This window comes from Ahaetulla prasina, chromosome 14, assembly GCF_028640845.1.
Source record: "Ahaetulla prasina isolate Xishuangbanna chromosome 14, ASM2864084v1, whole genome shotgun sequence".
In the NCBI taxonomy this organism is placed as follows: domain Eukaryota; kingdom Metazoa; phylum Chordata; class Lepidosauria; order Squamata; family Colubridae; genus Ahaetulla; species Ahaetulla prasina.
Window position 1 is genome coordinate 13,794,220 of NC_080552.1, and position 25,899 is coordinate 13,820,118.

A 25,899-nucleotide genomic window follows, 5' to 3' on the forward strand; every position below is an offset into this window, starting at 1 on the left:
ATTCTTGACAGTGACTCGTTCACAGAAAGATTAGCTAGCTCTCCCTAATTAATTAATAAATTCTGATTAATTTCTAGAATATTTTTTTAAAAAAAAGTCACTTTGCACTCCCATCCTCCTTCAATGAAGATGCGAATTAGCCCAGTACGCACGCGCAGAAGCGTGACAGCAGCCCCTCCTCACACACACACAAAAAGAGCACCGGCCTTGGAGTCCCTCACTACGCATGCGCGCCACAGACCCGGAGCATTAGTTACGGGAAGCGCTTGCGCGGAGAAGGGTAGAGGGGGCGAGATCGGAGGCTATCAACTGCGCCTGCGCCGGCTGTCCAGGTGGGTCCGCGCCTGGTTACCTGGAGCGCGGAGGCTACAGGTGAGACGGAAGCGCGCTCCCGCGGGGGGAAAGGGAGAGAAAGGCGCGTGCACGTGGGCTTATTGCGGAAAAGGAGGCGAGGTGGAGGTAAGGGGCTGCCTTTTCACGCAGGAAAGGCAGTGGGGAAGGGGGTTTGTTGAAAAAAAAGGGGCTTGGTTTGAGGATGGAGGGGGGGCAAGGTGCTGCGGGGGGGGGAGAAACCTGGGTTTCTTTTCAGGCCCCCTCCTCGTTATTCTCCTCCACCCCGCTCGTCCCATGGTTCCCTGCAAGACGAGAGTGCCCCTGAGCATAATCAGAGTGCATACCTGCCTACACACCTGCATAAGCGCACCAGCGGTGCCTACCGCCCCTGTCCTAATGTTTTTTTTTAATTCATACCCTTTCCATGTATTTATAATCATCTTTACACTGGTATCTGTCATAAAACGCACGCTTGACGAAAATCAATAAATAAAAATAAAATAAAATAACTGCATCACCATCCAGTTACCTGCCCATGTTTGGGATCCTACCCTGATGATCTTGACGGTTTGCACGCAACAGCTGATGGGTTGATGCTGTCCCATCAATGCAGTGTCAACTTTAAACCAGTGCATAAATAGATTTTCTGCATGATCACTAATTAATCTAGTCTTTGGGGGGGGGGTCTTTCCAACAGTGCACCCGGCGCTGTTGTCCACCCACCAAATTTATTAGGACGACAGAATGAATGTGTGTAAGAATGGATGGAACACAAAGTGTTGCCTTTTGGGGTTTTCCTGCCTTGCACCCTGATTAGTTTCGCATCATCCAGGAAGAGCATTGTAGTCTCATATAAATTTAATAATAAATCTAATCATATGAGAAGTAGAATGGATTTATGCTTTTTAGCATGAGCGTTGTAAGTACTAAAGGGAAGATGTATTTCAAAACATGAGCAATCTAAAACGATTGTTGCTACCTCTTGTCTGCTGGACTAGTTGTTGATACTTCAAACAATCTAAACTATCATAGTTACAGAGCTGTTGTGGCATAAACACAAAGGACTAGATGTTAAACACACACACACACACACACACACACACACATATATCATTGTGTGATGCCAAGTTCAAATGCACCAAATTGGTACACTTGAAACGGCCAATTTCCGACAGGTTAAATAAACAAAAGAAAACTGCCCTTGTTTATCATTTTTATAGTGTTTTAATTGGTGCTTCATAAAAGTAATTATGCCTTGGGGCAGTAAATGTTAGTATGTGCTGTAGAGCTTCAGCGTGGGTGATATTTTCTTCCAGATTTTTTCAAGAAATTCATGAGATAATAATTGAACTGATTTTAACCACGAGTAACCAATTAAGCTATCATTTTCTCATGACTTTGGATTGAAAAGCCATTTAGAGAGAGGGAAAGGCTATATTGATATCAAAACCATATAAAATAAACTCGGATGCAGCAGTTTAACTGCAGCTAGAAGTTTCACATTCTTTAAGGTAAGTTTTTAAATTTCCAGACACCCCAAAATTTGTTTTCTTAGATTTTTAATCTGAGAGTTAGATATTCAGTCATCCTGGCTACGTTTTCATTTGTCCTTTTTTCTGAGGAAACACCTTAGTTAGTTGCAAGTTGTTGAATTTTTTTAATAACCATTCAGCAAGCAAGATGCTTAAAAGCCTATTTTTTCTTCTCTATAAAGAAAGAAAATAAACATTGATACTACTGATTTTTTAACCAAATTTGGTTGGCCTTTCTCAGTTGAATGCCATAGATTCAATTTAATAGCTGAGAAAAGTGTAATTTCAAGGGGATTATAAGGATTCAAGTTTATAGGTTCATTTGATCTTTTTTAGTGATGGGTAAGAAAGAGAGCAATGTTTGGGTTTCGTAATTATATGATTTTTAAAAAGGCTTTGTTAGACTGCAGTTGTTTCCATTTTCCATTTATAGGTTATTATAACCTAGTTATAGATTTTTATTTCTAGTTCTTGACTTAGGACCAGAGGTGGGTTTCAGCAGGTTCTGACCAGTTCTGAAGAACCAGTAGCGGAAATTTTGAGTAGTTCGGAGAACTGGTAGTAAAAATTCTGATTGGCCCCATCTATTCTCTGCCTCCCAAGTCCCAGCTGATCTGGAGGAAATGGGGATTTTGCAGTAACCTTCACCTGGATTGGGGTGGGAATGGAGATTTTACAGTATCCTTCCCCTGCCATGTCCACCAAGCCATGCTCACAGTACTGGTAGTAAAAAAAATTTGAAACCCACCACTGCTGAGGACCATAACCAGGATCTGAATTTCCAGTTGTCAGGTGAGTCGGGCCTGATTTTATGGCCTCCATGGTCATTAAGTGAATCACTACAGTTATTAAATGAATTACATAAGTCATTAAGCAAACCTGCCTTCCCAGTTGACTTTGTTTGTCGGTAGCTGACTAGGAAGATCTCAAATTTCAATCTCCTGATCCCTAAACAATGCAACTCTCATAAATGCGTGCCAATTGCCAAGTGCTTGAATTTTGACAACATGATTGTGAGAATGTTGCAATGGTCATAAGTGTGAGGACCGGTTGTAATTATCTGAGGGACCGTCTCTTGCCGGTCACATCTACCTGACCCACCAGAACGGAGAGGCAGGGAATGTTACGGGTCCCATCCCTGAGGGAGATACACCTGGTGGGACCCAGAAGGGCCTTCTCTGTGGTGGCTCCCTCTCTCTAGAACATTATCTCTCCAGAGATTAGAATGGACCTTCCAGAAGGCGCTGAAGACCTGGACCCCATTAAATGTCTCATGTGATCTGCTGTTGCCGGGGCGGGGATGGTGGAGGGGGTCGTGATTTTATTGTATTAATTTATTTGATTATTTTTATTGTTTTAAATGTGGTTTCATATTCTGTAAGCCGCCTTGAGTTGCCATGGGAGAATAGGCGGCATATTTATTTATAAATTCAATAAATAAATAAATAAATAAAATAATTGTAGAATTGGTCTCAGGCAGGGATGAAATGCTCCCGGTTTGGATCGGATCGCCTGATCCGGAAGCGATGGCGGTGGGTGGTAGCAAAAATTCCTCCCCCCCCCCCCCGTGCCCAGCTGAGCCGCACGATCATCAGAGGTTTTTTTTTTTTACTTTTAAAAGCATTTTTTCTTCGGCTGAAAAAATGCTTTTAAAAAATTTTTAAAAAGCCTCTGATGATCGCGCGGGATTGTCAGAGCCTTTTAAAAGCATTTTTTCTACAACCTCTTCGGCCGAAGAGGTTGTTAAAAAATGCTTTTAAAAGCCTCTGTCGATCAGGCAACTCAGCTGGGATTGTCAGAGGAGCCTTTTAAAAGCATTTTTTCTACAACCTCTTCGGCTGAAAAATGCTTTTAAAAGTAAAAAAAATGCTTTTAAAAGTAAAAAAAATGCTTTTAAAAGTAAAAAAATGTTGGCCACGCCCATCCAGTCACATTACCCCCAAGCCACGCCCACAGAACCGGTAGTAACAAATTTTACATTTCACCACTGGTCTCAGGCACGTACCAATTGCATAAGCCCTGTTCTCCTATCCCTCACCTGCCAAATATATAAAAAGGTGCTGGGGGGGGAAAAAACAGGATAAATAACAGTGATAATGTACTAACATCCAGCTTTGTGTCAGCCACTTTCCAGCAAAGCTGTTTTAATAATTGCATGTTTATAGCACGGTACAATCTTTCTCTATGGAAGAAATACTATTTCTTATCTTATTTCTTCACAATTTCTCTCTCTCGTTAAAATAGTGAAACACTTAACAGTATTGCCTCTCGAGCGCCATAAAACCAAATTCAATGTTGTTTGAACACAATGAACAAAAAACTAATTTAGCTTTGTATAACAGACTGTATTTGTATAGCTCCCATTTAGTCTCTGATTAGAAAACATTTTGAGAACCCAAACATGTCAGTTTTATGTGGGTCATAGTGACCTTGTATTTCTGGACAAGAACTGTTATTCAGTTATGGGGTAGGGAAAGCAGCATTGTATTTGGAGACCTCTTACCCTCTTATCTGTAATTGTCATCTACCAGGCTTCTTCAAAAAAATTTTTTTTTATTTTTTCATTTTATTTTAAACAAAAAAGAATAACAATACATGACATACATCGACATAAAGCATATATTCCTTCTTCACATCAGCTTCGTTTCCTTGTTCTTCTCATATTTACATCCTTATTCCCCCTTTCTTTTTCTTTTAATTGTACTTTTCCTTTTCGACCCGTTCTCTTTTGTTTCTTTTTGTCTTCTATCATGTCTATCCTTCTATTTATTTTCTTTCATGCATTGCCACTTTATATACATGTATATATAAGCTTTTCACCTTTTTTCATCATCTAGTATTTCTAGTCTCTAACCAATTATACAATTTGTTCCATACTATATAATATTCCGACTCTTCTTTTTCTTTTAACTCCTTTGATAGTTTGTCCATTTCAGCACATTCCAAGATTTTGTTTATCACCTCCTCCTCGGTTGGAGTATTCTCGTTTTTCCATTTCTGTGCATAGGCTATTCTGGCAGCTGTTATTATATGTAGCATTAGGTATCTTATTTCTTTACTATATTGCGTGTTGAATATTCCCAACAGGAAGGTCTCTGGTCTCCAGTCTATATATTGATTAGTTATTTCTTCCAGCCACTTTTTAATTTTAACCCAGAATTTTTTTGCTGTTGGGCATGTCCACCATGTATGGTAATACGTTCCGTATATCTTTTTACACTTCCAACATAGTGCGGAGCTATTCGGGTACATCTTAGCAAGCCTTGCAGGTGGAAGGTGCCATCTATAAAACATTTTCAGCTGGTTTTCCTTAAATACCAATGTTCTGTCCCCCTTTGCCTCCGTCCGAGCGATGGCTTAATTAGCCGGCACTATCAGCTCTGGCAGCAAAATAGCGAGCGTATGCTAAGTGTCTCTGTTATCTCCCTCGACGCCAATGAGTCAAACAGTACTTCAGCTCTTAGTTAAGCAGTTAATTTGCCTGCTACGAAGAGGCACAGCAGCTCTTGCTGCCTTTATATCCTGTGGGGTGTGGCTCCATGACTCAGCACTTCCTAGGCCTGCCCCACCCCTGCTACTGTTGTTCCTACCTCTCCTGCCTACGAAACCTAGGGTCCAGCCAGGCCTGATTGCCATCAGCCAGGTCTGGAGGCGTGGCCAGGGGGGGGAAAGAGTCAGGGGATGGAGGCCTTGTTATCTCTTCCCCCTGGCTTGCCTCTGGCTCCTGGAGCTGAGCCAGGGAAGCCGGTGCTCCCGAGGTAAATCCTGATGGCCCTTCCCCCTCACTTTCCAAGTCACTTTCTCGCAGGAGGCCCGGCTCGGGGGGCGCAGACACAACAGCCGCTGACATTGTCGTTTTTATATTTGTTTTCCACATTTTTTCCCATTTCTCCAATTCTATATTGTATCCGAAGTTTTTTACCCATTTGATCATTGTTTCTTTAGCCACCTCGTCTTCCATTTTATATCGCAGTAGGTATTCATATATTTTACTGATTAATTTTAGCTCTGTTCCATGTACAATTTTATCCAGTTCTTGCTGCCCTCTTTGAGCTTCTTCAAATTGTTCACAGGTCCTGTGGCATTGTGGTTAATAGTAGTAATACATCCTTTTCAGTGGTGAAATCCGAACCGGTTTGCTGGCTGCGTATAGATGCTGCGCGCCAAGCATGCACTGTACGTACACATGCGCAGTTCACACCAAATGCACACTGGCCATGCATGCACAATTTGCACCAAAAGGAGACTTGGCAAGATAAGTAGAACAGCGGGGGAGAGAATCAGCTGTGGCACGCGATCTTGGGAACCTTTTTTAAAACTTTTTTAAAGCATTTTTTACTACCAGTTCGGGCGAATAGGTAATAAAAAATTCTTTAAAAAAGTTTAAAAAAAAGGTTCCGACAATCACAGCTGTGCCACACAATCGTCGGAACCTTTTTAAAAAAATTTTAAGCATTTTTTAGTACCTATTTGCCCAAACCAGTAGTAAAAATGCTTTAAAAAAGTTTTTAAAAAGGTTCCAAAGATTGCGCAGCACAGCTGTCATCTTGGGAACCTTTTTTTTAACCTTTTTAAAGCATTTTTTTACTACCGGTTTGGGAGAATAGGTAGTAAAAAATGCTTTTAAAAAGTAAAGGCTCGGGCGATCACAGCTGTGCTGTGTGATCGTCTGAGCCTTTTTTTTTTTACTTTTTTAAAGCATATTTTTATCACCTATTTGCCCAAACCGGTAATAAAAAAATGCTTAAAAAGTTTTTTTTTTAAAGTTCCAATGATCGCATCACTCAGCTGATTGTCGGAACTTTTTTTAACATTATTTTACTACTGGTTCAGTGAACCAGTAGCATTTTTTACTACCGGTTCGGGCAAACTGGCTCAAACTATCGAAGTGCTGTCCCGGTGTCTGGAAGCCGTATGGGTCTGGATGGGGAGAAACAGGCTCAAGCTCAATCCCTCCAAGACGGACTGGCTGTGGATGCCGGCACCCCTGTACAATCAGTTGCAGCTGCGGCTGACTGTTGGGGGCGAGTTATTGGCCCCGATGGAAAGGGTGCGCAACTTGGGCGTTCTCCTGGATGGACGGCTGTCTTTTGAAGATCATTTGACGGCCGTCTCCAGGAGAGCTTTTTACCAGGTTCGCCTGGTCCGCCAGTTGCGCCCCTTCCTAGACCGGGATGCCCTATGCACGGTCACTCATGCGCTCGTGACATCTCGCTTGGATTACTGCAACGCTCTCTACATGGGGCTCCCCTTGAAGAGCATCCGGAGGCTTCAGTTGGTTCAGAATGCAGCTGCGCGGGTGATAGAGGGAGCCCCTCGTGGCTCCCATGTGACACCACTCCTGCGCAGGCTGCACTGGCTACCTGTGGCCTTTCGGGTGCGCTTCAAGGTTTTGGTTACCATCTTTAAAGCGCTTCATGGCATAGGGCCGGGTTATTTACGGGACCGCCTACTGCCACCGATTGCCTCCCACCGACCCGTACGCTCTCACAGAGAGGGACTCCTTAGGGTGCCGTCCGCCAGGCAGTGCCGACTGGCGACACCCAGGGGAAGGGCTTTCTCTGTGGGGGCCCCCACCCTCTGGAACGAGCTTCCCCCAAGACTTCGCCAACTTTCTGACCTTCGAACCTTCCGCCGCGAGCTTAAGACACATCTATTTATTTGTGCAGGGCTGGCCTAGGGTTTTTAGTTTTAAATTTAGTTTTTAAATGGGGTTTTGTACTATTTTAACGACAGTTTTAAATTTGGCCTAATTTAATAAGTTTTTTAAATGTTGTTTTTAATTTGTATTTACTATGTTTTTATTAGGCTGTAAACCGCCTTGAGTCCTTTGGGAGATAGGGCGGTATAAAAATTTGAATAATAAAATAAATAATAAAATAAACTGGGAATTGAGAGCTGCATATCTAGAAATTGCTCAGGTTGAGATCTTAAAATTGTATATTGAGTAGTCTTTGTCAGGGTAATGAAGATTTAAAGCTGACCAGCCCAGTGGTGGGTTTAAATTTTGTTTACTACCTGTTCTGTGGGCGTGGCTTGGTGGGCATAGCAGGGGAAGGATACTGTAAAATCTCCATTCCCACCCCAATCCAGGGGAAGGTTACTGCAAAATCCCCATTTCCTCCTGATCAGCTGGGACTCGGGAGGCAGAGAATAGATGGGGGCAAGGACAGGCAGAGGTGATATTTACCAGTTCTCCGAACTACTCAAAATGTCCGCTACCGGTTCTCCAGAACTGGTCAGAACCTGCTGAAACCTACCTCTGGACCAGCCGTTGTAAGGCTGTAAATCAAGATGATGAACTGAGGATGAGTCAGCAGGGTTACTGCCACTTTAAGAAGCTGTCTATATACGGGAGGCCATTAGAGGGCGTCTCTCTCCTCCTTGTGTTCTATCTGGATTGTAGTTCTCCCTGTAGAGTTGAAGATTGATTGCTTGCCTGGTACCACGTGAATGTCTATATAGAGAGGTCTTGTATATAAACCACTGTTTGTAATGACAAAACCTCTGTGTCCTGGGTTGTCTCAAAATAGTAGCCATGCTGTGCACACACTGTCTTTTATGTATGCTTTTTGAAGGGAAAAAGAATCTTTTGGTTTATTAATTTAAAGTGCTATAAATTACTATTCATTACCGTTAGATTATAATTAGTGAGATTATTTTTTTTTTAAGATCTGCGGGTTTGCAGTTACAAAGCCGTGTAGGAAGATCTAGGAATGTGTGGTCTTCTAGAAAATTCTATTTCTATTATCGGAAAACAATATCTTAAAACTTTTGTTATATGTGTGAGATGGCAATTGACTGCCATTTATAATCTATCATCATCTTCCATATTTATTCTGTGGGCGATTATTGCATTCCGAGATTGTCTCTTAGCTTTTCATGTCTTCCTTTGGAGAAAGCATTGGGTTACGAGCGAATTAGTTGTGTGTCAACCCCGAAGCCATTTTGGAGCATCTTCAGGGCTGCCACAACCACATTGGTTGGAGCTGTGGGAACGGGAGGTGTGAATAGAGATAGCTGGGGACTTTTTCTCCTGGGAACCAAGGAGGTTCTCACCAGGTGCTGGAGAGGCACGGACTGGAACCAACTGGAGTTGGGGCTATGGCCGGATTGAACCATGCATTGGACATGTGGACTGGGGGAAAGAACTTTGACTTTTAATTTGGGTGGAGAAAACCCCGGGACTTCAGAGTTGGGTTTTCAACAGATGTGCCAATGTGAGGAGCCGCAATGGCGCAGTGGTTAGAGTGCAGTACTGCAGGCTACTTCTGCTGATCGCCAGCTGCCAGCAGTTTGGCGGGATCGAATCTCACCAGGCTCAAGGTTGACTCAGTCTTCCATCCTTCCAAGATGGGTAAAATGAGGACCCAGATTGTTGGGGGCAAATAGGCTGACTCTGTAAACAACTTAGAGAGGGCTGTAAAGTACTGTGAAGGGATTGCTGTCCTTCCTTCCTTCTTTTCTTCCTTCCTTCTTTCTTTCCTTCCCTCTGCCCACTGCCAGAAGATCGAATCTCACCAGGCTCAAGGTTGATTCAGTCTTCCATTCTTCCGAGGTGGGTAAAATGAGGATCCAGATTATTGGGGGAAAATAGGCTGACTCTGTAAACCACTTAGAGAGGGCTGTAAAGCACTGTGAAGCGGTATATAAGTCTTAAGTGCTATTGCTATTGCTGTGACATGACTGATAAAATTGTACTTTGAGGAACACCTAAACCTCAGAGGTTTGATTGCGTTGGGTATGTTACTGGGAACCCTGACACTGTGCACGTTAAATATAAGCTGTTGCCTACATAATTCCATTTAAAACGAAAAAGCCCGTCTCCCAACAGGTAACGTGCCCTCCCTTTTATACAATTAGCCACAAAAGGGCAACCTGACATTTCCAAATTTAAATAACTCTTTTGTTCTCTTGCAGGAGGCAGGGTAAACTTTCCAAGGGACTGCTAAAAAGAAATCACTTATGTCTTTTCTTTAAGACCGCCTTGGCAACCATGGGTGAATACAGTAGGTTTATAGATTGGGACAAGATGGATGCTACCATCCAGGCTGATGATGAAAAGGAACTGACCAGCACCGAATTTCACACCGAAATGCTGAAACAACTGGCTCGCCAAGGTTACTGGGCCAAGAGCCACTCTTTAAGAGCCAAAGTATATGATAAATTGATCAGCTCTATCCCTTGTCGCACGGTGACACCAGATGCCCACGTCTACCGAGACATTGTGGGGAAAATCCTTGGCAAGCGAAACAGCAACACCCTTCCCCTTCCGGAATTCGTAGATAATAGCCTGGTTCCCACGTACTGCCTGAACGCTGAAGGCATCGGGGCCGTCAGGAAAATCATCTCCTGCATTGGAAGCCAATTCCCAGACATCTCATTCTGCCCGGCCCTGCCTTCTGTAGTGGCCCTCCTCCTTCACTACAGCAGGGACGAAGCCGAGTGCTTTGAGAAAGTTTGCCGTATCCTGGCCTGCAATGACCCGTCCAAGCGCTTCATCGATCAGACCTTCTTGGCTTTTGAGTCGTCTTGCATGACCTTCGGGGACCTGGCTAATAAGTACTGCCAGGCAGCTCATAAACTTATCGTGGCCATCTCGGAAGATGTGCTAGAAGTCTACTCGGATTGGTACCGGTGGCTCTTCGGGGAACTGCCCTTCGTATACTTCGCCCGGGTCTTCGACGTCTTCCTGGTAGAAGGTTACAAGGTGCTCTACCGGGTTGTCTTGGCTGTCCTCAAATTCTTTCACAAATTCAGAGTCGGGCAGACCCGGGAGTCGGAAAACGTTCAGCAGGACATCCGAGTGTTCGTGAGAGACATCGCAAAGTGGGTCTCCCCGGAGAAGCTGCTGGAGAAAGCCTTTGCAATCCGTCTCTTCTCGCGGAAAGAGATTCGGCTTCTTCAAATGGCCAACGAGAAGGCCCTGCAGCAGAAAGGCATAACGGTGAAGCAGAAAAGGTAGTGACATTTCATTAATGGGGAATGAAAACTGCCATAAAATCAAGTATATCTGTGCATATCAGTTTCAACCATTGTGGAAAATATAAATAATATACCGTGTTTCCCCGAATATAAGACCCCTGTCTTATATTTTTCTTTCAACCCCAAAATACGCAATTGGCCTTATTTTCGGGGAGGTCTTATTATTTTGGGGCGCGTGGAGGAAACCAGAGGAAATAGTGGGGACCGGCTACGCATGCATTTAAATATTTTCGGGGAGGGCTTATTTTCAAGGGGGGGTGGCTTATTTAAGCGCATGCGCTCAAAAGCCCGATTGGGCTTAATATCAGATGTCTTATTTTGGGGGAAACAGGGTCTATTATAATGTATTGCCGATGCTTTGTCTTTAAAATCCCTGCGTCTGGGGAAAACCAAGATAAAAGGGATTTGTTGAATGGATAAGTGAACTTTTGAGGCAAGTTAGTCAGGAAAAGTAAGTTAAAAATAAATGAATTAGACCCAAAAGTCCTTTCTTAAAAAAATACAAAAAACTGGACTTGCTTTGTTTTCCTTCAATTCTGAAGAAGCTTCTTAGAGATAAGATGTGAAACATCTTCAAGAAAAGTCCAGTGTCCTTTTGAAAAAGCACCTTGACTGAGAACCTCCGTAGATAAATGAACTTAGAAGTCGTAAATGTGGGGAGGGAGATTCCTTAGAAACGAAATGTAACCTAGAAAATTTAAGAACCATTGAATTGAGAACTGACTTAAAAAAAAAAAACAATACCAAGAAAATGTGTTCAACTGTCCTTTATTTCACTCTTGGTCTGCTCAGATCTTATTCTGTGTTTCTCTGTAGGCTTTTTCCATGCACTTGGTGGGGATGTATGAAACTGCTGGTTTTTTTCTTGACTTCTCCTTTTTTTTTCTTTTGTCTCCCTTCTCGTGCCTTCTTTTCTGTCAATTCCGTCTCTGCTGCGTTGCTTTGCAGTAGTGCATCCCCCAAAAGGTAGGTTTGAACGTTTGAATCTTCGTGCGCCGCTACTCTAACTTGATTTGGCTTCCAAATAGCTGTGGCTGCACTAAGGTGATGGCAACAGTAAGCGTATGTGCATTGGTGGTGGTGCGGTAAAATTCAAGGCTGCCTTTACTTGCTGCTGTCAAATCAATCACCCCAATACTCCCAGCAAAGAGTCAGTCAGAGGCCTCCTTTTCTCCTTTTATTTACATAGATAGATGTCCTGGCCACGTCTACCCACGGGCCTGCCAAGTTTCTGGAGATAACGAGCAAATTATAGATAAGGCCAGAATTACTCACGAATATATTCTTCCCTCCATTGATACAGTTTGCCCGCGCAAATTCATTGCTTTGTCCAAGACAAAAAACCAGGAAGTCCCGCCTCCTGTTTATAGTCTCTGCAGATGTCACTGCATGACAATTATTACTTGGCTTTATCCCAACGCTGCTTCTGTGCGCGCGCCAGTCACGTCTGCGCAGTCTTGCATCACTCCAAAACTGTTCTTGGGGCGTTGCCAAATCAGAAGAAGGCTCCAGAGAATCAGGCCTTGCCGGCCCCTCCTCCTCCCTTTGAGTGGGTGCCAGGGAGGGAGAGGGCTCAAGAGAAGCAGGGCTTGCCAGGTCTTCTCCCTCACTTTCTGAATCATCCGAGTCCAGGAGTCCGGGTCCAGGAACCTGGGTCACAACAATCACAGAATAACAAGAGTCGGAAGGGATCTTGTAGGTTCAATGATGGCTAACCTTTTTGCCTTTGCATGCCAAAAGCGGGAGGAGTGTCCACACCCATAATTCAATGTGCCCACCCACCCCTATGCATGCATGCGAGATACACACACCACCTGCGCAACCCCCGCTTTTGGCACACAATGGCACCATGGGCCCAGTAGGCCTGTTTTTTGCCTTCCCCAGGCTCCAGAGGCTTTCTTAGAGCCTGGAGAGGGCGAAAACGGCCTTCTGCACCCCCCTGGAGGCCCTCCAGAGGCCAGAAATGGCCCGTTTCCGACTTCTGACCTTTCTGGAGGTCACGAAAATCAGGTGGCTGGCATGCAGATGCGCGCCGGAGCTGAGCTAGGGCAATGCTTGCGTGTCCACTGATATGGCGCCACGTGCCATCTGTGGCACATGTGCCATAGGTTCGCCATCATAGTTGTAAGTCACGGTTGTAAGTCATCTAGTCCAACCTGTTGTGTCTTGCCCGCTCTCACCGCAGCCGGGGCCTTCTTATCTGCTTCCGAACGCTGAGGAATGTCCTAGTATGCCTCCCGGCCCCAGCCCTGTCTCCATGCCCAGACAGGCTGAGGAGGAGGAAGCACCTCCCGGCCCCAGCCCTGGCTCCATGCCCAGACAGGCTGAGGAGGAGGAAGCACCTCCGGCCCCAGCCCTGGCTCCATGCCCAGGCAAGCAGACAACTAGACCCCTCCCCACAGCATGTGAGCCTGAGGAGGTCAATTACCAACAGCTGCCGATTGAGTGACCTCGCGTCAGAAGACTTGATAGGCGGAGGCAACAGAAGGAAGGAGGGCAGGCCTGGATAAGTGCTGAGTCATGGAGCCACACCCCATGGCCTATATAAAGGATCTGCTTTCTGGCAGTCTCTGAGTCAGGCAAAGTCTAACATATCTTGCTGAAGTCACTTTCTGGTCTCCTGCCTGCCTTGAGGACTTTGCTAGGACTTTGGCAGAGCTGCAGAGGCACGCCTGATTCGGATTTCCTGACCCTTTGAAAAGCACCTTGACTGAGAACCTCCGTAGATAAATGAACTTAGAAGTCGTAAATGTGGGGAGGGAGATTCCTTAGAAACGAAATGTAACCTAGAAAATTTAAAAACCATTGAATTGAGAACCGACTTTAAAAAAAAAAAAAACACCAAGAAAATGTGTTCAACTGTCCTTTATTTCACTCTTGGTCTGCTCAGATCTTATTCTGTGTTTCTCTGTAGGCTTTTTCCATGCACTTGGTGGGGATGTATGAAACTGCTGGTTTTTTCTTGACTTCTTTTTTTTTCTTTTGTCTCCCTTCTCGTGCCTTCTTTTCTGTCAATTCCGTCTCTGCTGCCGTGCTTTGCAGTAGTTCATCCCCAAAGGTAGGTTTGAACGTTTGAATCTTCGGCGCGCTACTCTAACTTGATTTGGCTTCCAAATAGCTGTGGCTGCACTAAGGTGATGGCAACAGTAAGCGTATGTGCGTTGGTGGTGGTGCGGTAAAATTCAAGGCTGCCTTTACTTGCTGCTGTCAAATCAATCACCCCAATACTCCCAGCAAAGAGTCAGTCAGAGGCCTCCTTTTCTCCTTTTATTTACATAGATAGATGTCCTGGCCACGTCTACCCACGGGCCTGCCAAGTTTCTGGAGATAACGAGCAAATTATAGATAAGGCCAGAATTACTCACGAATATATTCTTCCCTCCATTGATACAGTTTGCCCGCGCAAATTCATTGCTTTGTCCAAGACAAAAAACCAGGAAGTCCCGCCTCCTATTTATAGTCTCTGCAGGTGTCACTGCATGACAATTATTACTTGGCTTTATCCCAACGCTGCTTCTGCTGCACGCGCCGGTCACGTCTGCGCAGTCTTGCATCACTCCAAAACTGTTCTTGGGGCGTTGCCAAATCAGAAGAAGGCTCCAGAGAATCAGGCCTTGCCGGCCCCTCCTCCTCCCTTTGAGTGGGTGCCAGGGAGGGAGAGGGCTCAAGAGAAGCAGGGCTTGCCAGGTCTTCTCCCTCACTTTCTGAATCATCCGAGTCCAGGAGTCCGGGTCCAGGAACCTGGGTCACAACAATCACAGAATAACAAGAGTCGGAAGGGATCTTGTAGGTCAATGATGGCTAACCTTTTTGCCTTTGCGTGCCAAAAGCGGGAGGAGTGTCCACACCCATAATTCAATGTGCCCACCCACCCCTATGCATGCATGCGAGATACACACACCACCTGCGCAATCCCCGCTTTTGGCACACAATGGCACCATGGGCCCGGTAGGCCTGTTTTTCGCCCTCCCCAGGCTCCAGAGGCTTTCTTGGAGCCTGGGGAGGGCGAAAACAGCCTTCTGCACCCCCCTGGAGGCCCTCCAGAGGCCAGAAATGGCCCGTTTCCCGACTTCTGATGGACTGGAGGTCACGAAAATCAGGTGGCTGGCATGCAGATGCGCGTCGGAGCTGAGCTAGGGCAATGCTTGCGCTTCCAACGATATGGCGCCACGTGCCATCTGTGGCACGCATGCCATAGGTTTGCCATCACGGTTGTAAGTCACAGTTGTAAGTCATCTAGTCCAACCTGTTGTGTCTTGCCTTCTTATCTGCTTAGCCCTGTCTCCATGCCCAGACAGGCTGAGGAGGAGGAAGCACCTCCCGGCCCCAGCCCTGGCTCCATGCCCAGACAGGCTGAGGAGGAGGAAGCACCTCCGGCCCCAGCCCTGGCTCCATGCCCAGGCAAACGGAGCAACTAGACCCCTCCCCCACAGCATGTGAGCCTGAGGGAGGTCAATTACCAACAGCTGCCGATTGGAGTGACCCTCGCGTCAGAAGACTTGATAGGCGGAGGCAACAGAAGGAAGGGAGGGGCAGGCCTGGATAAGTGCTGAGTCATGGAGCCACACCCCATGGCCTATATAAAGGATCTGCTTTCTGGCAGTCTCTGAGTCAGGCAAAGTCTAACATATCTTGCTGAAGTCACTTTCTGGTCTCCTGCCTGCCTTGAGGACTTTGCTAGGACTTTGGCAGAGCTGCAGAGGCACGCCTGATTCGGATTTCCCTGACCCGGCCGTCAGTGGAGGAATGGGACACGACACAACCCCCCTGCCCAAACAGGAGGCCCTATACCAAGGAAGGGCCCAAAATTGTTGGGGGTAAATAGGTTGACTCTGTAAACCGCTTAGAGTGGGCTGTATAGCACTGTGAAGCGATATATAAGTCTAAGGGCTATTGCCCTTCCTTTCTTCTTCCTTCCTTTCCTCCTTCCTTCCTTCCTTGTGCGCAGTGGTTACAATGCAGTATTGCAGGCTAACTCTGCCGATTGCCAGCAGTTCAATCCTGACTGGCTCAAGGTTGACTCAGCCTTTCATCCTTCATCCGAGGTCCGTAAAATGAGGACCCAGATGGTTGGGGATAAGAGGCTGACTCTGTAAACCGCATAGAGAGGGCTGCAAAGCATTGTGAAGCGGTATATAAGTCTAAGTGCTATTGCTATTGCTATTGCTATATATATCTAAGTGCTAGGGCTGCTGCTATCCTGTTTCCCCCCCAAATAAGACATCCCCTGATAATAAGCCCAATCGGGTTTTTGAGCGCATGGCAATGAGGCCAAGCGCTTATTTCAGGGTTCAAAAAAATATAAAACAGGGTCTTATTTTCACGGAAACGCGGTATTATCTTTTAGTAATAATTCTCTTCCTATTTTAACACTTGAAAGAGGTAGAATCGGCTTAAGCCAGTTGCCTTTTCTTAACCTGTTTTTGTGGTGGTGGTGGTGGTTGTTTTCCCCAGGCGGAATATCCACCTGGCTGTTCACGCTGAGAACTTCAAGTCTGAAATTGTCGATGTGAAGAAGATGAGAGACATCTGGTCATGGATTCCCGAGCGCTTTGCCCTTTGTCAACCTCTACTTCTGTTTACCACCTCAGAGCATGGCTTCAGCCTAAACAGGTAGCAACTAACTCCATCATTTAAAAAAAAAAAAGGATTTGTAGTAGGAAAAAGTTATTGATGGGTTTTTTTTATTTGAATTTATATCCCGCCCTTCTCCGAAGACTCAGGGCGGCTTACACTGTGTTAAGCAATAGTCTTCATTCATTTTTATATTATATACACAGTCAACTTTTATTGCCCCCAACAATCTGGGTCCTCATTTTACCTACCTTATAAAGGATGGAAGGCTGAGTCAACCTTGGGCCTGGTGGGACTTGAACTTGCAGTAATTGCAAGCAGCTGTGTTAATAACAGACAGACTTAGTCTGCTGAGCCACCAGAGGCCCTATGTTGTCCCTGCATTGATGGTGCGCCATCAAATCAGTGTAAGCCAATGGTGAAATTCAAATTTTTTTACTACCGGTTCTGTGGGCGTGGCTTGGTGGGCGTGGCAGGGGAAGGATACTGCAAAATCCCCATTCCTACCTCACTCCTGGGAGAAGGATACTGCAAAATCCCCATTCCCACCCCACTCCAGGGGAAGGATATTGCAAAATCCCCATTCCCACCCCATTCCAGGGGAAGGATACTGCAAAATCCCCATTCCCACCCCACTCCTGGGAGAAGGATATTGCAAAATCCCCATTCCCTCCCCACTCTGGGGCCAGCCAGAGGTGGTATCTGCCGGTTCTCCGAACTACTCAAAATTTCTGCTACCGGTTCTCCAGAACCTGTCAGAACCTGCTGGATTTCACCCTGGTGTAAACCTTTAGCAACCAGGTGTATTTTCTCTGGGACAATCAGTCCCCAGCTTGGTCCTACCAACTTGGCAACAGGATGATTTTAAAAAGTTGGGTGAGGACTGGAAAGCCTGACTCAAAGTTCTTCCCAACTCTGAAGCTCACCAAGTGTCTTGGGACATTTTCTGCCTCTCTTTGAATCTACTAGCTTGTGAAGTTTGCTTAAGAATAAGATGAGGGTTGTCAAAACGATTATCACTTCTTTCATGCCTTTAAAGGGTATAAAATTAAGCAGTGAATGACTTTAAACCTGCATTCTTTTTATAATACCTATATGATAGTTGTACAATTACTGTAACTTGATTAGTTGTGTACATGCCCTCACGTCAAGTACAATGCTTGTTTTGATGGATGGAACTTTTTAGTTCCTATTGGATTAAATTTATCTGAAGGTTCAAACATTGATTATATTTTTATTCTGTCTGTCTTTCTTTCTATCTATCAATAAATATATAGTTATATGTAACGCTCTTTTACGACCCTGAAATCCCTTAATTTGGGGTAGAATCAGGGCAACTGGATGGAGCTGAGCATTTACTGGCCGGATGCCCTTCCTGACACCTATGTGAGGTTCGCAGCAGATATTTTCTCATTGGGCCTTAAAGAGAAACATCTGCCGCTACCTGGGATTGAACTCTCAACTCCCAAGTGGAGGACTGGCATCTTCACCATCCGTAATATCCCTGCTTCGTAAATATACTATACGTCTGTGACGCTGTCAGATCCTAGGGGAGTGTATTCAATTAGTAGAAGATAAATTAGTGTTTCAGTAGAAGTTGAATGGATGTTTCATAAAGACATCTTTTTATATCCATGTTTGTACATTAGCTTTTACCCACATTGTGAGGGACATGAACCGACTCTCCTTTTGATTAAAACGACTATGCAAGAGGTAAGTGAGAGGATAAAGAACAGCCCGGTTAGAGGCTCTCTTGGTGAATCTCATAAGCTTGAGTAAAGCAATGTCTTTAAGATTTTCTTCCCCTAACTAAAAGCAGAAATCTCCATTGTCACTTTCTTTTCAACAAAAGACCCCTTGACTTGTTTGATGCTCCTATTTGTTGCACTTCCACCGAAGATTCATTGGAGGCACATTCAGATATTTAACACACTTGGCTTTTAAATCTGCCAGAGTTGAGGTGACAACTGAAACAGCAGCTATTGTCAGGCCCAAGAACAACACGTGGCATTATGCAAAAGTAGTTTCCTCTATTGTACTTCACCTACAGACAGAATCTTGCCAGACTAAAGCAATTATCTGTATCACTGAACTGCTGGGGTGGAGGTCAGTCCTTGTTCCCTTCCTGCCTACCAGATATTCCAAGCTCCACTGATACTTTGCCCTCTGGAGGAGAGCAGCCCCTCCTTGCTGGGAATCCAGATTACATTCCACTACAGCTATATTGACTTTCTCAAAATAGATTAGATTAGATTAGATTAGATTTTTTTATTGGCCAAGTGTGATTGGACACACAAGGAATTTGTCTTTGGCGCATAGGCTCTCAATGTACATAAAAAGAAAAGATACATTCGTTAAGAATCATAAGATACAACACTTAATGATAGCAATAGGGTACAAATAAGCAGTCAAGTCATACTAGGAAACAGTCAGTATAAGTTGTAAGGATACAAGCAACAAAGTTACAGTCATAAGCGGAAGGAGATGGGTGATGGGAACGATGAGAAGATTAATAGTAGTGCAGACTTAGGAAATAGTTTGACAGTGGTGTGGGAATTATTTGTTTAGCAGAGTGATGGTGTTCGGGGAAAAACTGTCTTGTGTCTAGTTGTTCTGGTGTGCAGTGCTATAGAGCGTCGTTTTGAGGGTAGGAGTTGAAACAATTTATGTCCAGGATGCGAGGGGTCTGTAAATATTTTCACAGCCCTCTTTTTGACTCGTGCAGTATGCAGGTCCTCAGTGGAAGGCAGGTTGGCAGCCATTGTTTTTTCTGCAGTTCTAATGATCCTCTGAAGTCTGTGTCTGTCTTGTTGGGTTGCAGAACCAAACCAAGCAGTTATAGAGGTGCATATCCGTTTCCTAAAACAGTGTCTTTTTTACTGTGCCCCCCTCCCAGGTCTGTGGGGCTTATTTGTCGACCGACTGGCATGAACGCAAACGAGGAGGAGGCAAGCTAAGTTTCTTTGGGACAGGAGAATGTTTTGTATTCAGGGTAAGAAACCATTGTGACTTTCTTGCAAATGACTTCAAGCCTTCAGCCTTCTGGCTTAAGCACACTCGCATTTTTTTTTTCATTTCATGTCCTCCCCTTTTCCAGCTGGTGCCCGAAGTGGAACGATACGAGTGGGTTATAATCAAACACCCAGAACTCGTTATGACCGGCTCTGAACAAGAAAACAATTCTTCAGTCGTTTCTGACTCCCCTTCTTCAACCAATCTCCCCCCGGATCCTTCCAGTCGCCTTTCCCCTTTCCTTTCGACCCGGCATTTCAACCTGCCTTCCAAAGCAGCGTCCATGTTTATGGCTGGTAGCACTGAATGCATCATCGTAGGTAGGTTTCCACTTTTCCAGCTTCCTCTCAAAACTGTGGTTTGTATTTTCTAGAGAGAAATGAGTCTTACATTCTGTGCTCTCTGTTAGCGCGGTGTGGTTGCTTTAACACTTTCGTTTGTGAACAGACAAAATTACAAAAATGTCGGAGTATAAGACACTTTTTTCCCCCTAAAAGAGGGTGAAAATTTGGGTGTGTCTTATGCCAGTTATCAGCTGCCTTCGGAGTCTGACATCAGTGAGGCAGACGAACAGCTGGAGCCTGTTCCCAGTGTGCGCAAGTACAGAGCTGCCAGAGGAAGGGAACAGCTAAAGAACAAGGGTCGACTTGGGAGTAAGGCCACAGGTGGACGATGAATGGCCCCTCCCAGAGGGAATAAAAGAGGAGCAAAAGGGGAGTGGAGTTTGCCGGAGTTCACTTAATTGGTTCGTGACTCTCCGAGACTCCTGGCCAACTTTTGAAGATATCGGCCTGGCAGCTCCCCAAGCCAGATAAGGTCTGCGACTGTAAATTCTCCCTTGAAAGACTTGGCTGGATGTGAATGAGAAAGAATTCACAGTAACTTAATAAAAAGGGTTTTTTGTCGGGACAAGGAGTCTGCTTCGGGATTTGGGGAAGCTTAGGTCAGAACAGACTATCTGTAATATAACAACCGTATTGTGCTATAGCATCAAGACGTAGACGTTCCAAAATGACACGACGACCCTCTTCTTTGCAGGTGGTGGCGATGGCCAAGCCCTCTATCTTGACGCAGACTTGAATCACGGAAGGACGGGTCACTGCAATACTTTCAACAATCAACCGTTGTGCTCTGAAAATTTTCAGATAGCTATCATGGAGGTTTGGGGGTTCAAGGACACTATGAACAGCTGAGAAGGTTGCCCTCTTTCAACATTAGCTAGCCCATGAAGTATTTCTCAAGTTTCCGTGCCCATTTCCAGTTTCCAGGAACCAAGCTATCCTCTGAAGCCCCTCAAAAATTAAGCTCCTTTGTACTTTGTAAAAAGCTAAAAATTGGAAGCTCTCGGCTAAATCTGGGGCCTAGTTGTTTAGTCGCCGTGTTTTTGTACGTGATTCCGTGTAGTCTAAATGATTAGCCTCTTTCTGCTGTGTTGGGTTCGAAGCACACCCTGATATTTTTGGTGGGAAGGGGGGATTTTAACACACACACCCCTCAGTTGATCCATAACTCTTATCAGCATTGTCATCACTTGAGACATTCAAGTGTGGGGATTTTTTTTTTCTGATCTTGACAGATGTGGATGAGCCACTGATTCAGGGGTGAAATGCTACCGGTTCGCACTGATTCAGGTGACTGGTAGTAATAAAAGTTACCAGTTCAGGCAAACCGGTAATAAAAAAAGCTACCGGTTCGGGTGAGCCAGTAGTTTAAAAAGCTACCAGTTCAGGTGAATCGGTAGTTAAAAAAGCTACCAGTTCTCCCGAACCTGTAGTAAAAAAAGCTACCGGTTCAGGCGAACTGGTATTTCCGACGATCAGCTGTGCCGCGCGATTTATTCTGTTTTCTAGGAAATTAAAATCGCGCGGCATAGCTGTTCCCCCCCCTCGCTGTTCCCCTCTACTTCCCTTCTTAAGCCTCCTTTTTCCACACGCAGCATGCATTTGGCGTGCACTGCGCATGAACCCACAGCGCGGGCAGCGAACCGGTGGCAAACCACGGAGGATTTCACCACTGCACTGATTCAACCCAGCAAGTCTCGTTCCTTATAGATATGAGCTTCCATCCAAAGTGGACTGTATATAATCAATGGATTATGATACTGATTTCTTTCACTTTTCCCTCATTCTCACCCTCTGTGTATTACACCCTACTAGGAATTCCCTGATCCTCACAGAGCTACAGTAGACGGAGAGATTTTATTGCATAGCACACAAGCCACCTTCAGATCCAACCCATTATTTTCAGGGACTTACTCCCTTAAATCTATTTAACCCCTGCTTTTTGTGTGTGTGTGTGTAAATGTAAGTCTGTTGTACCTGGTTGCTGTCCCGGCTGTTTACTGGGGAAATACGTGGGGTGAAAAACCTTTCTGAAGTCCTAATTTTCATTCTGCAGTGACACGCTGATCTGTAGATGTTAAGGGGAACCCCCAACCCTCCTCATATTTTTCTGTTTACATTCCTGGTACCGCATATCAGTAATATACTTATTTTAGATAATAGCTTCATGCCACTGAAGTCCAATGCAATATACATTGCGCACAGAAATAACCCCACCAGCCTTGGTCCAGAGCTATGACTTGATCTTTCTCTAGAGCAGGGGTTTCCAACCTTGGCAACTTTAAGCCTGGAGGACTTCAACTCCCAGAATTCCCCAGCCAGCTTTGCTGCTCTACAGGACTCTAACTAACTGGCAGTTATGGGTAATGAGTGGGAGATAAGGGAGTCATTCAAGGTGGGCTGGGCTCAGATCTCTTGCGGGTGTGCGGCAGGATCTCATGACTTACGACGCGTTTGACCCCTCCCTCAGGCTCAGCCTGGTCATCTCCTACATGGAATCTTCTTGAGGCTCCAGCTCTCCAGCAACCCATGCTAGCTGGGGAATTCTGGGAGTTGAAGTCCTCCAGGCTTAAAGTTGCCAAGGTTGGAGACCCCTGCTCTAGAGTATCCTTCTGCATTTGTGCTTAGAGAAACAGTATTTCCAAAGCAGTGTTAGGTTGATTGGTATACAAACCAGCCGTTTCTCTTAATTTCTCCATTAATTAGGACTGGTTGAGTTATCCAGGCCTGCAATTTTTTTCAGTAACATGATTGCCTCTCTCTCTCTTTCTCTATCTATCTTTGTTTTGGTGCTGTGCATCTTGATTTTCAAGATGGGTGTACTGAATGTGTGTGAACGTGCAGATTTTATTTCCGATGGTGGGGTTCTTTTTTTTTTCTTCCCCTCCAGAGACATTTGTGACTTTCCCCCGTAGCTTTCCCCACTTCCTAATTTATATCTCCCCTTCGTCCAGTTGTCCTGGTCTAGGTCTGTATAAGGTGTGTGACTCTGTAACTGTCCAGAAATCCGATTGATTTTATTGTAAAAAAATAAAAAATAAACTGAATATGACTTCATTCTTCAAAGCAGCTTCATAATAATAATAATAATAATAATAATAATAATAATAATAATAATAATAATAATAATAATAATAATAATAATAATTTAATTTGTATACCGCCCTTCTCCCGAAGGACTCAGGGCGGTTCACAGCCAAATAAAAATCGACAATAAATAGGTACAATACAAGTAAAAACAGTAATAAAAAACTTATTAAATTTGGCCCATAATTAAAATACATAAAACCATAAAACCCCAATTAAAATACAAATGATAAAACTAATTCTATGCCGGTCCTGTGCGGAAGAATAGATACGTCTTCAGCTCGCGGCGGAAGGTCTGGAGATCAGGAAGTTGACGAAGTCCTGGGGGAAGCTCGTTCCAAAGGGTAGGGGCCGCCACAGAGAAGGCCCTCCCCCTGGGAGCCGCCAGCCAACATTGTTTGGCTGACGGCACCCTGAGGAGGCCCTCCCTGTGGGAGCGCACGGGTCGGTGGGAGGCAAACAGTGGCAGAAGGCGATCCCGTAAATACCCCGGTCCTAAGCCATAATTCTTGGGGCCTGCTGTTGAGTTTTTTCTGCATCTAAGGTTGCTCCTTAGGGAAACGGTTATTCCCTAAGGGTGCTGAGATCCTGAGATTTGGGCGGGGATGGGGGGGGATCTTTCATAACCTCATGGCTTGATTCTTAAGCATCTTGTCAACTCACAAAGCATCCGTGGGCTGCTCTCGAGTTGCCATAGGCATGGGGATGGGAAAACAAACCTTGCAGCTGCAGCAAAGGAGCACTTCAATCAAAACAAAAGCACATTCCAGCCATCTCTCTGTCAAGGCCATCTCCCTGGTTACCCACAGTGGCCTGAGGGGAGTGATCTCTACAATCCTCAAAATTGCTTTGTTGGCGAATGTGACTGATGACACACCTTGAGGGGGAGGGGGGAAACAGGGTCAGAGACGGGATGTAAATTAAGTGGGGTCAGAGTTGACTTCACTTGGAAAGTGCCGACATGAAGCTCTTAATAAATAACTGGATTTCTTTCGAAGCTTGGCTCGAGGCTTATTATTTAATTAGGGCATTTCATTGGTTGCTGTCCAGATAAACCCTAAGGGAAAGGTCATTGCAAAGTTTCTTTCAAATCATATTTGATCACAGGTAGCCCGTCTACCAGAATTGAGACCAGAATTTCCGCAACTACCGTATTTTTCGGAGTATAAGACGCGCCAGAGTATAAGATGCACCTTAGTTTTTGGGGAGGAAAATAAGAAAAAAGCTGATTGGCAGGTGGATCGGCCTTCCGGAATACCCCCAATCAGCTGTTCCCAGAGGTGAATTTTAGCAACAGGTTCTTTGTGAGCTCTGTGTCTTGTGTTTTGTTTTGTTTTGTTGCTTTTTTTTCTGCCTCTTAAATTACTGAAATTCCATTTCAGAAAAAACATTTTTTTTCTGCCTCTGAAAGCCTCTGAAACAGAGCTTCAGAAAAAAAGCCTCTAAAGCTCTGTTTGGAGGCTTTTTTTCTGACGCTCTATTTGGGGGCTGCTTTTCTGAAGCTTCGTTTCTGATGCTTTTTTCAGCCTCTGAAACCTCCGTTTGAGAAGCTGGATGGGGCTACATTCGGAGTATAAGAAGCACCCAGATTTTCACCCTCTTTTTTTGGGGGGGGGGGAAGGTATACTCCGAAAATACGGTAAGTAAGGTGATTGTTAAAGGGAGTTGTGCCCAACTTACGACATTTTTTGGGGGGGGCTACGGCTGTTTAACAAATCACGGCAGTTAAGTGAATCATATGCTTGCTAAGCAAATCCAGATTCCTCCATGTACTTTGCTTGTCAGAATCCAGCTGGGAAGGTTTGCAAACGGCAATGAGGTGACCTCGGAATTCTGCAACCTTTGTAGATGCATTCCGGTTGCCAAGCTCCCAAATTTTGAACACATGACTGTTAAGACGCCATGGGAGTTTTAAGGGCGAGGACTAGTCGTAAGTCCCTTCTTTCAAGCAGCATTGTAACTTTGAACGGATTGCTAAATAAAAAGGTGGTAAGTCGAGGACTTACCTGTACATGAAAAGTCCAAATGTTGTGGACCGCCAGCAGCCTGCGGAGCTGGCAACGGAGTCGGACAGCGATGAGGCTGAGGTGGAGCCAGGGCCATCGGGAAGGGAGGTGCGGACTCCAGAGCCTCCAGAGACTGACAGTAGTGAGGCAGAGGAACAGGAGGAGCCTGTTCCTAATGCACACATGAGAAGAGCTGCCAGAAGGCAAGAGCAGCTCAAGCAAAGAGGACGACTTGGGAGTAGGGCCAAGAGATGATTGGCCCCTCCCATAAGGCTTAAAACAGACGGGTAACGGTGTTTGGGCTTTGCCAGAAAACAACGTTGGTACCTGCATCTTTTGCTTCATCTATGTCTTGTATTTAGTTTTGTGACTTCTTTGCCAGGTTTTGCCAAGAAAGGCCTTTGGGAGTTTGCCTAATTGGACCAAGGTTTGCAATAGAACTGAGGAATTGGTGTTGGAAGGAATTTGCTTTAATTTAGTTGAACTAGGCTGGGAATGAAGGAATTCTCAGCTGTTCGAATAAAGTTTGTTTTTTCACGGACTGAGTTTCCTACTACGTACTTAGGCCTGGGTTACAACACCAAACTCTTTTCTTGGAAATATCGTTGGAGGTGTTTTTCCTGCTTTGCTAAATATTATTGCATAGTCAATAATATTTTCCGAAACTGATACCCTTCATGTATTAGGGCTTCGATTTCTAGGATCTCTAGCAATCTCTATGCTGTTTCATAAATTGCAACTATGGGAGGGCTAAATTGATGGTTTTCAAGTGTACAATACATTTCTTTAAAAAGGAATGACAGTCAGTGCCCATTTAGTCCTCTAGATGTCAGTGGTCACTTCATATACGATCTAGCTGAGCAGGCAGAACAAATTATTTGCCAAACGCATCACAGGACTGGTGATAATACAGCTCAATCAGAATAGAGCTGGAAGGCACCTTGGAGGTCTTCTAGTCCAACCCCCTCCTCAAGCAGGAGACTCTACCTTGCCGAGATGGGGCTAGATGTTCTTTAAGGTCCCAATTCC

The 25,899-nt window shown here is 45.0% G+C and overlaps 1 protein-coding gene across 5 annotated transcripts; it reads left to right on the forward strand.

Moving 5' to 3' along the window:
• The first annotated feature begins 242 nt into the window (after positions 1-242).
• Positions 243-22,642, forward strand: TBC1D24 (TBC1 domain family member 24). Of its 5 annotated transcripts, none has more exons than XM_058157092.1 (8): positions 243-372; positions 9,786-10,826; positions 11,799-11,816; positions 16,305-16,463; positions 18,074-18,137; positions 19,321-19,416; positions 19,522-19,756; positions 20,475-22,642. In XM_058157092.1, exons 2-8 carry the CDS (start codon positions 9,862-9,864, stop codon positions 20,627-20,629), a joined length of 1,692 nt encoding a protein of 563 aa, XP_058013075.1. In that variant the 5' UTR covers positions 243-372; positions 9,786-9,861; the 3' UTR covers positions 20,630-22,642. The 5 variants fall into 5 exon arrangements, with proteins under 5 accessions (XP_058013075.1, XP_058013078.1, XP_058013079.1 ...); XM_058157095.1 differs by having other exon boundaries at positions 11,802-11,816; XM_058157093.1 differs by having other exon boundaries at positions 352-459.
• The last annotated feature ends 3,257 nt before the right edge of the window (positions 22,643-25,899 follow it).

Bases quoted from the DNA above. Each gene is read 5' to 3' on its own strand.
- TBC1D24 (XM_058157092.1), top strand. From the start codon at position 9,862: ATGGGTGAATACAGTAGGTTTATAGATTGGGACAAGATGGATGCTACC. The intron at 18,138-19,320 runs GTAAGTGAGAGG...CCCCCCTCCCAG, and splicing joins TTAAAACGACTATGCAAGAG to GTCTGTGGGGCTTATTTGTC. The intron at 19,757-20,474 runs GTAGGTTTCCAC...TCTTCTTTGCAG, and splicing joins CACTGAATGCATCATCGTAG to GTGGTGGCGATGGCCAAGCC.